This window comes from Haliaeetus albicilla, chromosome 11, assembly GCF_947461875.1.
Source record: "Haliaeetus albicilla chromosome 11, bHalAlb1.1, whole genome shotgun sequence".
NCBI classification, from domain to species: Eukaryota; Metazoa; Chordata; class Aves; order Accipitriformes; family Accipitridae; genus Haliaeetus; species Haliaeetus albicilla.
In genome coordinates, this window is record NC_091493.1 from 22,472,941 (window position 1) to 22,485,942 (window position 13,002).

Consider the following 13,002-nt stretch of genomic DNA (forward strand, 5'->3'; position numbering starts at 1 on the left):
TGTTAAGATTGTTCTGTTTCTGCTAAAGCAAAGGGAAAGGTGCCTGCCTTTCCTAGCAGGACTCTGCCTCTCCCTTGGCTTGGGTAACTGAAAGTATCTCATGTGGTCCACATAGTAAGTACTGACTTGCTGAGAAACTGAGATTTTAGATCAAACTCTAATAAAACTGTAACTTTGTTTTCCTAGCTACTCAAGTACTGTGTTTTTGCTTTTGTATATGTGTTTCCATTTAACAAAATAATTAAGAGATGGCATTTATCTAACAGTGGCAGGGAGGTAGCTCAAGGACTGGCTGCTCTAGGCAGCTGAGACTTCTTTTTTTTGAGTTTTTAAGAATTTTACAAGACCAAGATGTGAACTTTCTTTAAAGAAAGAGACAGAATTACCCTATGCATGCTCACTACTCCATAGCCCACTCCAGCAAATAAAAAGAACCACTCTTTATTTAATCTGAAATAGGTCAGTACAAAATGTACAGAAAAAGCAGTACAAATTTACAAATATACATGATCTGTTTTTGCATTCTTTAATCATCAGACTTCGTAGTAGTCTAGCTTAAAAAAAATTCACATTCCTGATACTGCCTCCTTTCACCTTAATAACATTGCACCTGAATCCCACAGTCCAAACGGTTACATGATGGTTGGAGCTCTGTCCTCGAGCTCTTTATCAACCATGATTGCCAAACCCTGTGCAAACCCTGTTACTCAACTGCTTCTTTAAATCCACTTGGCACCTCAGTACACCTTCTTCCATTGCACTTCCACATATCACCACTCATTTAACATATTATTTTAATAGTGAGAATTTGGCAGAGGCAAGGCAACAGTTGCAAGTATTCGCTATTTAGAGCTATTGGAAGGCCTGAGGGAAGTTGCTAATGTAGTTGAAAATACTGCCATCTAAGACAAAAGGATTTATGTTGCTGGCAAAGATTGCATTAGGAGGTAAAGCTCTATAAAAAAAAAAGCTAAAATAATACTGAGAATCATTAAAAATTACTTTTAAAATAAATAAATAATAAATAGTAATAAATAAAGCCATTTTAGAACCAGTGGAATTGTAACACTCAACTGCCTTTTAAAATAATTTCTTTGCATGTTCATTTTGCAGTTTTCAATGAAGGTGCCTCAAATAATCCAGTACCATAAATATTTTCAATAAAAATACTATGTTCAGGGCTATTTTCCTCCAGGTTCATATGAAGCATTTAAACGCAGCAAAAAGAGCGCGGTCTGGTTTCTCTCTTCATAACTTGCCTAGATGGACGCTCTTGTAGGAATTGTCTTTCAGGCTGTTGAATATCTCTTTGGTGCCATTCTGCCACTGAAGAACAAGATCCATAGGGGTTTTCCCTTGCTGGTTAAAAAAGCAGAGGAAGCAAGATTTAACTTCAGTCAGTGATTACGGAGTCCTTTGTTCTTCCCTAAATATTTGTACAGTGCATCTGCCTGATGTGAGACCTTTCTGCACGCACAGGGTCCGACTTACTCTTGCCTCCCTGAGATCAGAGTCCCTTTGCTCTACAGATCTAGTCCCAGTCCTGGTCAGACTCATGATGAAATCTCCCTGACTTTCAGTGAGTCTAAGCCATAGTAGCAAATACTGTGACTAGCAGGTGTTTCTTCTGATCTAGTTTAAACTGATTAGAAATACATTTAGATGAAACCTCAGTAAGACACTCTTCTGTTTAACTGAGAATTCAGATAAGAGTTTGTACTCGTTTAATTAGGTTACGAACCACATCTAAATTAAGTAGGAGCAACTTTTGTGTGCAGACAAAGCCTGAGAGAGCAAGTCTTTGGCCTTCGGGGCTGTACCTTTCATCATTTTCATACTCTGATGAAGGATAATGCCAGGAGTGGCCCTGCTTTGGAGAGTGTGGGCAGAGAATAGGGGGTGCAAAGTGCTGCAGTGACTGGTTTCTTCCTTGCCCCCTGAAGTTTTGATTAATTGCCAATCAAAAACATTGACTGGCAGTGGTATAACCCACAGTCCATCCCACTGCTGCTTGGTTTGGGAGAAAGGGTCTGTGATGTGCTGTATCTTAACAAGTCGTCACAGAGCTCCAGCAATGCATCTGCTGCTGCTGTTGTGGTGGCTGTGAGCAAACAGGCAGGTGTGGGGCTTCTTAAATTGAAGCTCTGCTGAGCCACGGGGATTTGTTGCCCAATGGTCAGGTTAACAGCCAGTCATCCAGATGTAGTGCTTGGGCTCACCATCAGCTGTGGGCTTAACAGAAAGGAGATTTCTCTGACAAGCTAAGATCTTTGTTGTCTCAGTGGAGGTTGAAACCCAGGAGTTGTGCAGAGAGCAAGTGTCTGTGCATTATATCTTTTCAACATATGATATGTGTAATTAAAATAAATCATAGAAAGATGTTGTTTTAAGTTGAAGCTGATGGGTTCTGGTTTTAGAAGAGGTACTGGTTTTTCCTCTTCTCGCGTACCTCACCCAAGTTATACTTTCCCTGTGTCAGCTCTGCTTTAATTAACTGTGGAGTGATCTAATTAAGTCTGTTCACCATGGTCGCTCTCAGCCTTGAAACCTATGAAATTGCTCTGAAGGGAAACTTATTCTAAAGCGTTTTGAATTACTGCATTTTTTTGCTGTTACTTACACAGTTCTTTATAGTTAGATCTGCTCCATACAGAATCAGAAGCCTGATCATTTTGTAGCGGTTCAGCCTCACAGCATCATGCATCGGTGTGTCTCCTTCCTAGAGGCACAAGACATGGACCACAGTGTCAGTCCCGCCGGTCCAGCACCGTGGTCCAGCCCCAACTGCCTAGCTGGGGTTTTTACAGGCACGTGGAACTATTGAGGCAGGCAGCAGCTTGATGCTACCTGATAGCTGACAGGTAAGAAGTTGTTGGTACTTACTCTGTCTCTGGCATTGAGATCTGCTTCACAGGCGATGAGGTGCTCCCCGCAGTCATACTGACCCGTTCTCACAGCCACGTGCAAAGGGGTGCTGAGCAGCTGAGAGGTGAGAGGAGAAAGCAGTCAGTGGCATGGAACAGGTAAAGACTGCTTCAAGAATGGCTGCCAAAAATTATCTACTTGGAGTAAGGGTCAGCTTTTCATCTCCAATTTAAAAAGCTCTAGAGTCCCAGAAACACATACCTTGTCTCTTGCATTTCTGTTTATCCCTTTGTCCAGTAAGAATTTCAGAACATCCAGGTTCCCCCCACGGCATGCCCAGTGCAGGGCTGTAGATTCAAGCTGCAGCAGGAAAAACAAATGGAAACTAATTTAATTCATCATTATATTAAAAAAGAACCAAAAAACCAAAAAAACACAAAACATTTTGATCGAATTTCTAAATTAATCCAAAAATAGTTTTCATGCAAATTAACCTAATGCACTTCACTGTGATCACTGAGTTGTTGCTAGTAACAGCTTTTCTTATTTTGCCCTAATTTCTTTAGTTCTGTGAGTTTCTCACTCTTCACACTTGCTGCATATTGCTCTTAAAGACAGAGATCTTGACAAAGCTGCTGTGAGAGAGGATGTGTTTTGTCTATTCTGTGAACTTAGAAGTTAGCTTTAGCCAGGTATGTGGCTGGTATGTGCTAGTTAATATTTTTTATTTGATGCCTTTGGGGTTCTAAAATGCATAGAAAATAAAATGAAGCTCAAGGGAAAGAACAGTTCTCCTTTTTAGAAAAAAAACAACCAAACTGAAGCAGGTCCACAAAGTGAATTAGAACCCTTTTCCTCTACAAGATTCTGTTTCTCTGCCCTCAGCTGTGCTGGGACGGGTGGAATGGCCCTTGAAGGTCTCGCTCTGCCTGTTGTTCCTCCTGTTTCTTACACTCCAGGCGCTGCTGGGTTAAGCGAGGAGGAACAAGGCTGGCCTGTTCCAACTGTTTAGCAAAGGGAGGAAGAGGTCAGAGAGGAGAAGCAAAAAAACAAACAGCTGCAGAAGCTGTTGATACTCAGCTACCCTTGTGGCTGGCATTCTGGAAAAGCAGGGGTCTCTCTGGAGTGCAGCCTTGAAATCCTGGTGGAGAAGAATGTACGCGTTGCACTGAGCCCTGGATACATGCGTGGGACAGTGGTATCTCCACCACCTGCTAGCAGGCTGAAGTGGTAGCCTGACCTCAGCTCTCTTACCCTAAGTTAGGCTTTGTTGTTTGTGGCAGTCTACTGTTCCTCTGCTTCCTGTGTTTTCCAGCGACCATTTTGGCAAAGGGAGGCAAACACCCCCTCCTGAAACCTCTTCTCAACAGTGTTATTTTAAGGATAAACTTACAGGCCTTTTAATGCTCCTCTTCTATATGAAGCACTTCTGTAAGTGCATCTCTTGGCACTTATAAAACAGTTTTTTGAAAGAAGTGTGAGCTGATGTGCATACCATGTCTTTCTGTTCAAGCTGGGCTCCAGCTTCCACCAACTTTTTCACCGCCTCTAGATGTCCTTCAGAGCATGCCCTGTGCAATGCAGTGCGTTTGTACTGGCAATTAAAATGGTGCAAAGTCAGATATTAAATATGGCACAGAGATATCTTTAAATCTTTTCTCCCCTCCTCCCTAGGATGATGGCAAATACATACTTCATGCTGATTCATTTTCAAGAGCTAATACTTTTGAGACCTGAAATCTGCTAAATTTTAATAGCATCCTGATAGCTGAGAGCTGCCTACCCAGCATTTTAAAGGGTGTGAGAAAGATCTGCAGTATGGCATTCAAATTTAAAATGATGCCTGTTGAGTTCCCCCGTCCAACATGCTACACTGTGTTTTTCAAATGCAGCTTATGCATTATGGAGTATGAGGGCAGGCAGCATCACTTTTTTTGTCATTCTGCAGCCAAATTTCTTGTCTCTTCATCTGTAGCAATCGAAGATCACCAGTTACAGAAAATCAGGGTTTCCTGGGCACCAACAGCTTTCTTTTAAATATAAAGATTCTTTTGAGGTAATATTACTTCAAAGGGTCCCAGTGGCCCCTTTATCATTACAAAACTTCCAGCATTTATTTACTTCCCCCCACCCATTTTTTCTCCTCATAAATGTAGAAGCTACAAAACCTAGTGGTAAAAGTTATTTTTGCACTGCAATAACCTCTCTTCTGTAGTAGGCTTAGCAGTAAGAAGGAAAATTGTACCTCATCACAGATGTTTGGATCCCCTTTGTCTGACAGGTATTTTTCAATTACTGGCAACTTATTCTCCAGTGCAGCTCTAAAGAATGTAGGTATATCCACTGGTCCTGTCTGATGAAAAGAAATATACAGGGCATAAATGTGTGTGCCACAAAACCCCATCAATGCTTTCCCAGAAGAAGGTACTTTGAAATAACTTACAATAACTTCTGGTTCAGGTTCCTTTAAAATGGGCGCTTTCACTTTCTTGCATTTTTTCTTCTTCTTCAGCTGAATAATTTTTTCAAGATCCTCCAAGTTTTCAAGTTTTGACCTCTCCTCTAATTTCTTCTTCTTCAGCTGAAATAAATGAGGGAAGCCAGCAAGCTGAGCCGAGTGTGACTACCTATCCCTTTCAGAGTCGCAGGACAGTGTGTGGTACTATTCAGCAGAATTCAGTTAAGACTGGATGAACTTTGAAATAAGTTGTCTTTTTTTTTACAGCTAGGGCTAATTGACCATTAGAATAAGTTACTAAGTGTGTGAGAAACTCTGTATCATCTATAGGTTTTCATACACCATTGGACCTCCTTCTAAATGCTGCTTTAGCCATATGTTGTGGGCTTAAATAGCATGAATTTAGGCCAGGAGTCAAAGCAACTCTGCAGTCCTTTCTGGCCCAACAATTTAAGAAATCTCATGTGCAGCTTATGAGAGCTGGGAAACCCCTGCAGTTTTAGCTGACTTCCACCAAGCGTTTTTTCTTCAACCACTTTCATGATGCAGCCCCTGATTTATTGTAACTTAATCCTCTTTGATGAAAAATATACCCTTAAGTGAAGAGCAAGGTTTATACCATTCTTAGCATTTCAGTCAGCCAGTGTTACATTTTGGTAAGCTACAAAGAATGTCCTCAGTATCCTTGGAGGGGCAGTTCAATAAATGTTTAAGACTTCTTCAAGCCTGCTTGTAAAAAGCATCCCTGCATGAAGTCAGCGTGGGGCACTGCTAACATCAAGGGCAAATGTGTTGCCTGAACTGAGATCCCAGGTACCATGAGGTGTCCTTGACTTCAGGAGGGGGATTCACAAACAAGGGGGAACTCAGGGGGAATACAGATGACGTTCTGTCCCATGGTATCATTAAGGGTAAATATATTGGTGAGACCCTGTCATATGGTATACATTTTTTTCAACTGAATTCTTATTCCACTTATTTCCACCTCTTCTTTTTATTCTTCTCTGCATTTAGGGTTTGATCTGCAGATCATTGACTTAATGAAAAATACTTATGTTTGCTGAGTGGACTGTGGATCAACTGGAAACCCAAAAAGTTCTTAGGACCCTGTTTTGGAGGAACTCAAAAAACTCTGTAGCAAGTAACGATCTCTGTTGAAGGTGAAGGTCAGTAGTGTTTATTTTAATATTTCTGAGGCTCACTTTCCCACCCTTCTTTTTTCAGAACAGAGTCTTATGTCCCCAGCTAGTTAGACTCTTTCATTCCCAAATCACTTTAAATTTTTAGGCCAGTTGGTTGCTTATTCACCAAAGAATTTAAGAAGTTACAGCTACTGTATTTGGGAGGAAAAAAGCATCAGTTCTTAGGGATATAGGGAGAATTGTCATGCTCCAGGAATATAAAATGGTACTTTTCTGTAGACCAGTATCACTTTCATTTGTAATTGTTTTTCCCAAATGTGCTAGTAAGCATAATGCAGTGTTTTCATAAAAAAGAACTTTTTCATGGTAGATAAGGCTTCTGGCTTCAGAAATGCACTCATATCTATCTTGGATTAGTTATTTTTGGTGGCAGTCATCAGGTGAGCAAGCTGAAGGTGTCTTACTGGCTATGATTGCTCCCCCTGTTTACTGACAGCTAGCAGCAGAGGACTCTGGGCAGGAGGGAGCCCCCAGGGTTTCAGTCAAACATTATAGGGGGAGTTTGGGGTTCTGCTTCACAGTGTTACTGCCTGCATCCATAGGCTACAGGATTCAGCAGATCTCCATGACCTTCAATGGACTTTAGACCAACGTCCTTTCATGGTGATCTCCCAAGGGTGTATCTAGCTCATCATGCATGTATTTCTAACTTAGAAAGAGGCAAAACTTCAAGGGCTGCAACAGAGAGTGCACACAGGATAATAAAAAGCCAAGCACAAAACCCAAGAGCCTACCTCTGCTTCTATTTTTTTCTCCTTCTCATAAGCCAGATCACCTCGGGTCAGTGAGTGTTCAGAGACTGTCTTTAGGTCCTCCTGCTTCTCTAATCTTACAGCAGCTTCATACTCCCCATTTTTGAAGTCCTCAGGGAGGAAGCTGCCAGTCTCTTTATCATCGGCTTTCTTCCCAGTCACCTGTAAAAACAAACATGATATAATACAAGCAGCAGTTTCATGACTGCAGTAGCCAGTCCCTGGGAACATGGATTACCTAGGGGCTAACTGCATGTCATTCCTGTCCTGCTCTAGCAGTGTGTGACAGAGTGCAGACCTCATTCAGCCTGTGCCTGGATTAACTGTGTACATGAACGGCTAGAGCAGTCTTGCTTGCAGGCAGACCTCCCACATCCACGCAGCAACTCCCCCTTGGCATCTTCAGGACCTGGATCAAGATCCACGAGGCCAGCTCACAGTCTAACTCCCTGCCTGGCTGGGGCCGAGGTACTGCTGTATTGACAAAAGCCAGAGAGTTGGAAAGAGCATCCTTTTTGTTCAGGGTTTTCTTGTTTGCTCACTTGCCAGCATGTCAGACTCATCAGAAGTCTGTAAAAGGCTGTGGAAAAAAGCTACCCCGATTAGCCACCACCACCCTGCAAGTGTTGAGCAGGGGAACTGAGCAGGTAGAGTGGGAGCAGAGGCTTTCTCCCTTGGACCTTACAGTTTTAGTGAAACCCATCCAGTGCAGTTAAATTGGGTTGCTGAGTAATTTCAAGGCTCTTTTACCCATCACTGTCAGTACCAAAGTTCCCATTTATAGCACTCGGCACAATAGCGGAAGGTAGTTCCCACCCAGAAGCTATGTGATGCCGCGCAGCAGCACAGCTTTCAATAGCTTTCAGAAATATTTCTGAAGCTCAATTAAGTATGTACAAAGAGATAACTTGTTAAACTTAGTAGAAGCTGTTGTGTATTTTGAGAGTGGCTCAGTAAATTCATGTGGCCTAGACTGCCTTCCCATTCAATCACCTCGTAAAATCATGTTTTTGTAGAGTTGAACACAAGAGAAACTGTCAGGGCCTTGCCAAAGAATTTAAGACAGCATTATCTAGTTAGGCTGTATGGCAGTTGCACCTTAACATAGCCATCTGGAAAAAAAAGCAGTTTCTGCATTATCTTCCAGTGTTTTACTGGATCATTCCTGTTTTCCAGTTTATTGATCAAATCAGGCATTCTTAGTCTGAACCCTGCAGTGGAATGTCCCATTACTTGTGGTCTGGTTTAGACATTACTTTTCAAAGCTTGTTATACCGTGAACAGCAGTGGGTTTAGGAACTGTTAGTTTATTATTAAAAAATAATACTATTACTAAACTCTTTGTTTAGTATTAGAAAATACTTCAGTTTCTCTGCATTGATACCTCCTCCCAGTCTCTTACTAGATTGGAATTACTCAGTGCGATCATTAACTTAGTAGCTTCTAAATAAATAAAAACTGAAATCAAGGTCAAATGAAAATACATAGATAAATTTTGGTCAGTCTCTTCTTCCTGGTGAACTATGTTCTGATGCAAAATCCAAACAGCTATGTCGTTTTATCAATGGTGAGCTCCCTTCCCAAGGAAAAGTTAAAGTGAGAATATAATGGGGTAACATACAGTATGTACAGGGTTTGCACCCATAGCACAGCAGTGCTGGTAACCTGCTAAATCACTTCAAGGATCCACAAAGGTTGTTGTCTCTCTCTGCCTAATATAATGACAGTCTAGAAAGAAAAGTGATTATGAATAAATGAAAGAAGGTTGTACCTACCAGCTCTTCTACTTTCATCATCATCATATTTGCTGGTGTTTGAAGGCTGTAAGGCTGAAACTCCAAAATGCTCAGGCCAGCTCTGCAGGGACCGCCACGCTAGCTTTGCTTATATATCTTTGGGAGAACTGTGCCTGGATGAGATAATCTTCCAACCTGGGAATCCAAGTATGCCCCTTGGGCTTGCCAGCTGAGAGGTAGGCTCGCGCTAATTCCAGACATGTTAACGAGCCAGATCTGGTGTCGAGGCAGGGAGGGGGGCGTCAGTTAGGCGAGGAAGGGTGAGCCTCACAGTCTAACCACACCGAGTATGTGAATCGGAATGAAATGTGAGCTCATCATTCCTTTGGCAATGACTGCACGGCTCAGTAATGTGAATCATTCTGTGTTCCCAGTGCCCACTAGGACAGCTGTCTGTTGATATAGCACTATAACTTCATCTTCTTTTTTTTTTTTTTTTAATTTGTTTTTAAACTGACATTCAGATGACTGTAAGACACTGGATAGGGTAAGTGGCTTATGTACAATAATTGTAGTAATATCTTCCTAATAAATGGATTATGACCCCTTAAGTCTCGGAAAACCATTCTTTTCATTGCTATTTATTCTTGGATGATAAACAGTTTTAGGGGAAAGGATTTTTCTCATCATGATGGCAGTCTTCTATATTTGTTGGAGGAATTCTCTGAAGGGATTGCTAAACCAGAATGATGTCTCTGGTGCTAAAAGGGCCTATGACGTGATAAGTTACAATCAGTGTAAGATCTCAAAACAGCAAGCTTTGCATTTTTCTGGGACTTTCTCAGTCATCATAAGCAGAATAATAGATTATGTCCTATTATGCCAAAAAAAGTAAAACTAATACTGTTTTCACAGTCAATATTTTCCTTTTGGATATCAGAGAATAGGGGCACAGAAGTGATTTGTTCATTTTTTGAGATTAGATGGGTTACAGACAAATATATACAGATAATGTGTGTGTTTTGGGGAAGAGGAGTTATTGAGTGCTTTGGAAAAGCTTTTCTTGTGCCATGAATCAGAGTAGCATGGAAGCAGGAGAATGAACACTAGCAGAAGGCAATTTTATGAAAGGAAGATGCACTAACCTTTGCATTTAAAGCGTGTGGATAAATGCCAAGAAAAATCAGTTCTGGCATTCTGCAATGCTTGGACCTCCTGTCTGGTGAGGTATAAGCCTGGCTGTAGGCATCCAGGTCACCTGGCTGAAATGAATACAACTGCTCAGGTGCTTCAAGTACAACATGTACATAAGTGCTTCACCAAATCAAGACCTAACTATCTTGGGTGTTGTTTGTATCATTAGCATCATTAGCATGCTGCGTTCCTGACACTGACCTTTCAAGGTGTCTCTCCTCTGAACTATCTCCCAGTAATCTGAGTACATCCAAACTTGTCTTCTAGTGCCCATCATACCTATGCCCTCCCTTTCCCTGAAATGAAGCTGGACATCAGGTGGTTCCTTTACTACTCAGAATATATATGACATTAGAGGATGAGCCCCAGAACTAAAATAGAGTATGTGGCAGCAATAGAACCTTTCAGAAAATTTTTTTCCAAACCTAAGTACAGCCAGGCTATCATTCCCCTAGTGTGGTATGTCCTGAATCACACTGCCAGGCTTTTTTTCACAGCAGTTTTGTACTCCTGCTATGTGTCTCTATGATAAAAGGCAGCTCGGTTTGGCTTTTTCTTAGAATCATGGAATCATTTAGGTTGGAAAAGACCTTCAAGATCATCGAGTCCAACTGTTAACCTAGCACTGCCAAGTCTACCACTAAACCATGTCCCCAGGTGCCACATCTACATGTCTTTTAAATACCTCCAGGGATGGTGACTCAACCACTTCCCTGGGCAGCCTGTTCCAATGCCTGACAACCCTTTCAGTAAAGAAATTTTTCCTAATGTCCTACCTAAACCTCCCCTAGTGCAACTTGAGGCCATTTCCTCTCGTCCTACCTCCAGCCACCTGACAGAAGAGACCAGCACCCACCTCACTACAACCTCCTTTCAGGTAGTTGTAGAGAGCAATAAGGTCTCCCCTCAGCCTCCTTTTCTCCAGGCTAAACAACCCCAGTTCCCTCAGCCGCTCCTCATAAGACTTGTGCTCCAGGCCCCTCACCAGCTTTGTTGCCCTTCTCTGGACATGCTCCAGCACCTCACACGTCTTTCCTGTAGTGAGGGGCCCAAAACTGAACACAGGACTCGAGGTGCAGCCTCACCAGTGCCAAATACAGGGGGACGATCACCTCCCTGCTCCTGCTGGCCACGCTGTTTCTGATGCAGGCCAGGATGCCGTTGGCCTTCGTGGCCACCTGGGCACTCTGCCGGCTCATGTTCAGCTGGCTGTCAACCAGCACCCACAGGTCTTTCTCTGCTGGACAGCTTTCCAGCCACTCTTCCCCAAGCCCGTAGCACTGCATGGGGTTGTTGTGACCCAAGTGCAGGACCCAGCACTTGGCCTTGTTGAACCTCATACAGTTGGCCTCAGCCCATGGATCCAGCCTGCCCAGATCCCTCTGTAGATCCTTCCTACCCTCGAGCAGATCAACCCTGCCTCCCAACTTGGTGTCATCCACAAACTTGCTGAGGGTGCACTCGATCCCCTCGTCCAGGTCATTGATAAAGACATTTAACAGAACTGGCCCCGGTACTGAGCCCTGGGGAACACCACTTGTGACCTGCCGCCAACTGGGTTTAACTCCATTCATGACAACCCTCTGGGCTCGTCCATCCAGCCAGTTTTTCACCCAGCGAAGAGTACACTTGTCCAAGCCATGAGCTGCCAGCTTCTCAAGGCGTATGCCATGAGAGACAGCGTCAAAGGCCTTGCTGAAGGTAGACAGCACCCACAGCCTTCCCCTCATCCACTAGGTGGGTCACCTGGTCATAGAAGGAGATCAGGTTGGTCAAGCAGGACCTGCCTTTTGTAAACCCATGCTGACTGGGCCTGATCCCCTGGTGGTCCTGTACGTGCTACATGATGGCACAGAGGATGATCTGTTCCATAACCTTCCCTGGCACTGAGGTCAGGCTGACAGGCCTGCAGTTCCTTGGATCATGCTTCTGGCCCTTCTTGTAAGTGGGCGTCACATTTGCTAACTTCCAGTCAACTGGGACCTCCCTGGTTAGCCAGGACTGCTGATACATGATGGAAAGTGGCTTGGTGAGCCCTTCTGCCAGCTGCCTCAGTACCCTTGGGTGGATCCCATCTAGCCCCAGAGACTTGTGTGTGTCTAAGTGGTGTAGCAGGTCACTAATCATTTCCCTTTGGATTATGGGGGCTTCATTCTGCTCCCCATCCCTGTCTTACAGCTCAGGGGGCTGGGTACCCAGAGAACAAGTGGTCTTACTGTTAAAGACTGAGGCAAAGAAGACATTAAATACCTCAGCCTTTTCCTCATCCTTTGTCACTGTTTCCCCCCACATCTAATAAAGGATGGAGATTCTCCCTAGCCCTCCTTTTGTTGCTAATGTATTAATATATAAGTATATATATAAACAAGAATATATGTATCCTTGTTTACAGATGTGCTGTAACAACTTATCTCAGTCTGTTTTGTTTTGTGACACTTATTTGGGAGATTGTCTTGAAATCCACAGCCCTAACAAGACAGCTGCAAAGACTACTTCTTGTTTAGTGGAAACAGATCACAGCAGATACCTGATGTGGGAAGAGAAATGTAGGGGTTTGCTTTAAGAAAAAAAACCTGTTTAAGAAGCTGTGAACTACCTCTGGCCCTATTGTATTTGAAACTTACTTTTCCTTTTTTTTTTTTAAACAGCCTTTACTTTTCCTTTTTTTTTGCTTTCCTTTTTTTTATACAGCCTGGTACATAAAACTGACTCAGCACAACCTAAACTGGAATGTTTAAGTGGATAGATCTTCCTCTGCAAATCGTACGTAAATCCAGAGCCAGAATAGCTTTACA

The 13,002-nt window shown here is 42.9% G+C and overlaps 1 protein-coding gene across 1 annotated transcript; it reads right to left on the reverse strand.

Annotated features, from left to right (window-relative positions):
- Window positions 1-425: 425 nt before the first annotated feature.
- On the reverse strand, window positions 426-9,280 carry ANKRD1 (ankyrin repeat domain 1). Its single transcript, XM_069796596.1, has 9 exons — window positions 9,053-9,280; window positions 7,260-7,439; window positions 5,309-5,446; window positions 5,111-5,218; window positions 4,361-4,459; window positions 3,127-3,225; window positions 2,884-2,982; window positions 2,621-2,719; window positions 426-1,359 (listed from the first exon to the last, which is right to left on the reverse strand). The coding sequence occupies exons 1-9, from the start codon at window positions 9,077-9,079 to the stop codon at window positions 1,249-1,251; spliced, it is 960 nt and encodes a 319-aa protein (XP_069652697.1). The 5' UTR covers window positions 9,080-9,280; the 3' UTR covers window positions 426-1,248.
- Between the last annotated feature and the right edge of the window lie 3,722 nt (window positions 9,281-13,002).

What these genes read in the sequence shown, in the direction of transcription:
- ANKRD1 (XM_069796596.1), bottom strand. Translation starts at nt 9,079, where the DNA reads ATGATGATGATGAAAGTAGAAGAGCTG. An exon ending in AACCTGAACCAGAAGTTATT is followed by an intron (nt 5,219 to 5,308) that starts GTAAGTTATTTC and finishes TCTTTTCATCAG; the next exon opens with ACAGGACCAGTGGATATACC. An exon ending in ATCTCAATGCCAGAGACAGA is followed by an intron (nt 2,720 to 2,883) that starts GTAAGTACCAAC and finishes TTGTGCCTCTAG; the next exon opens with GAAGGAGACACACCGATGCA.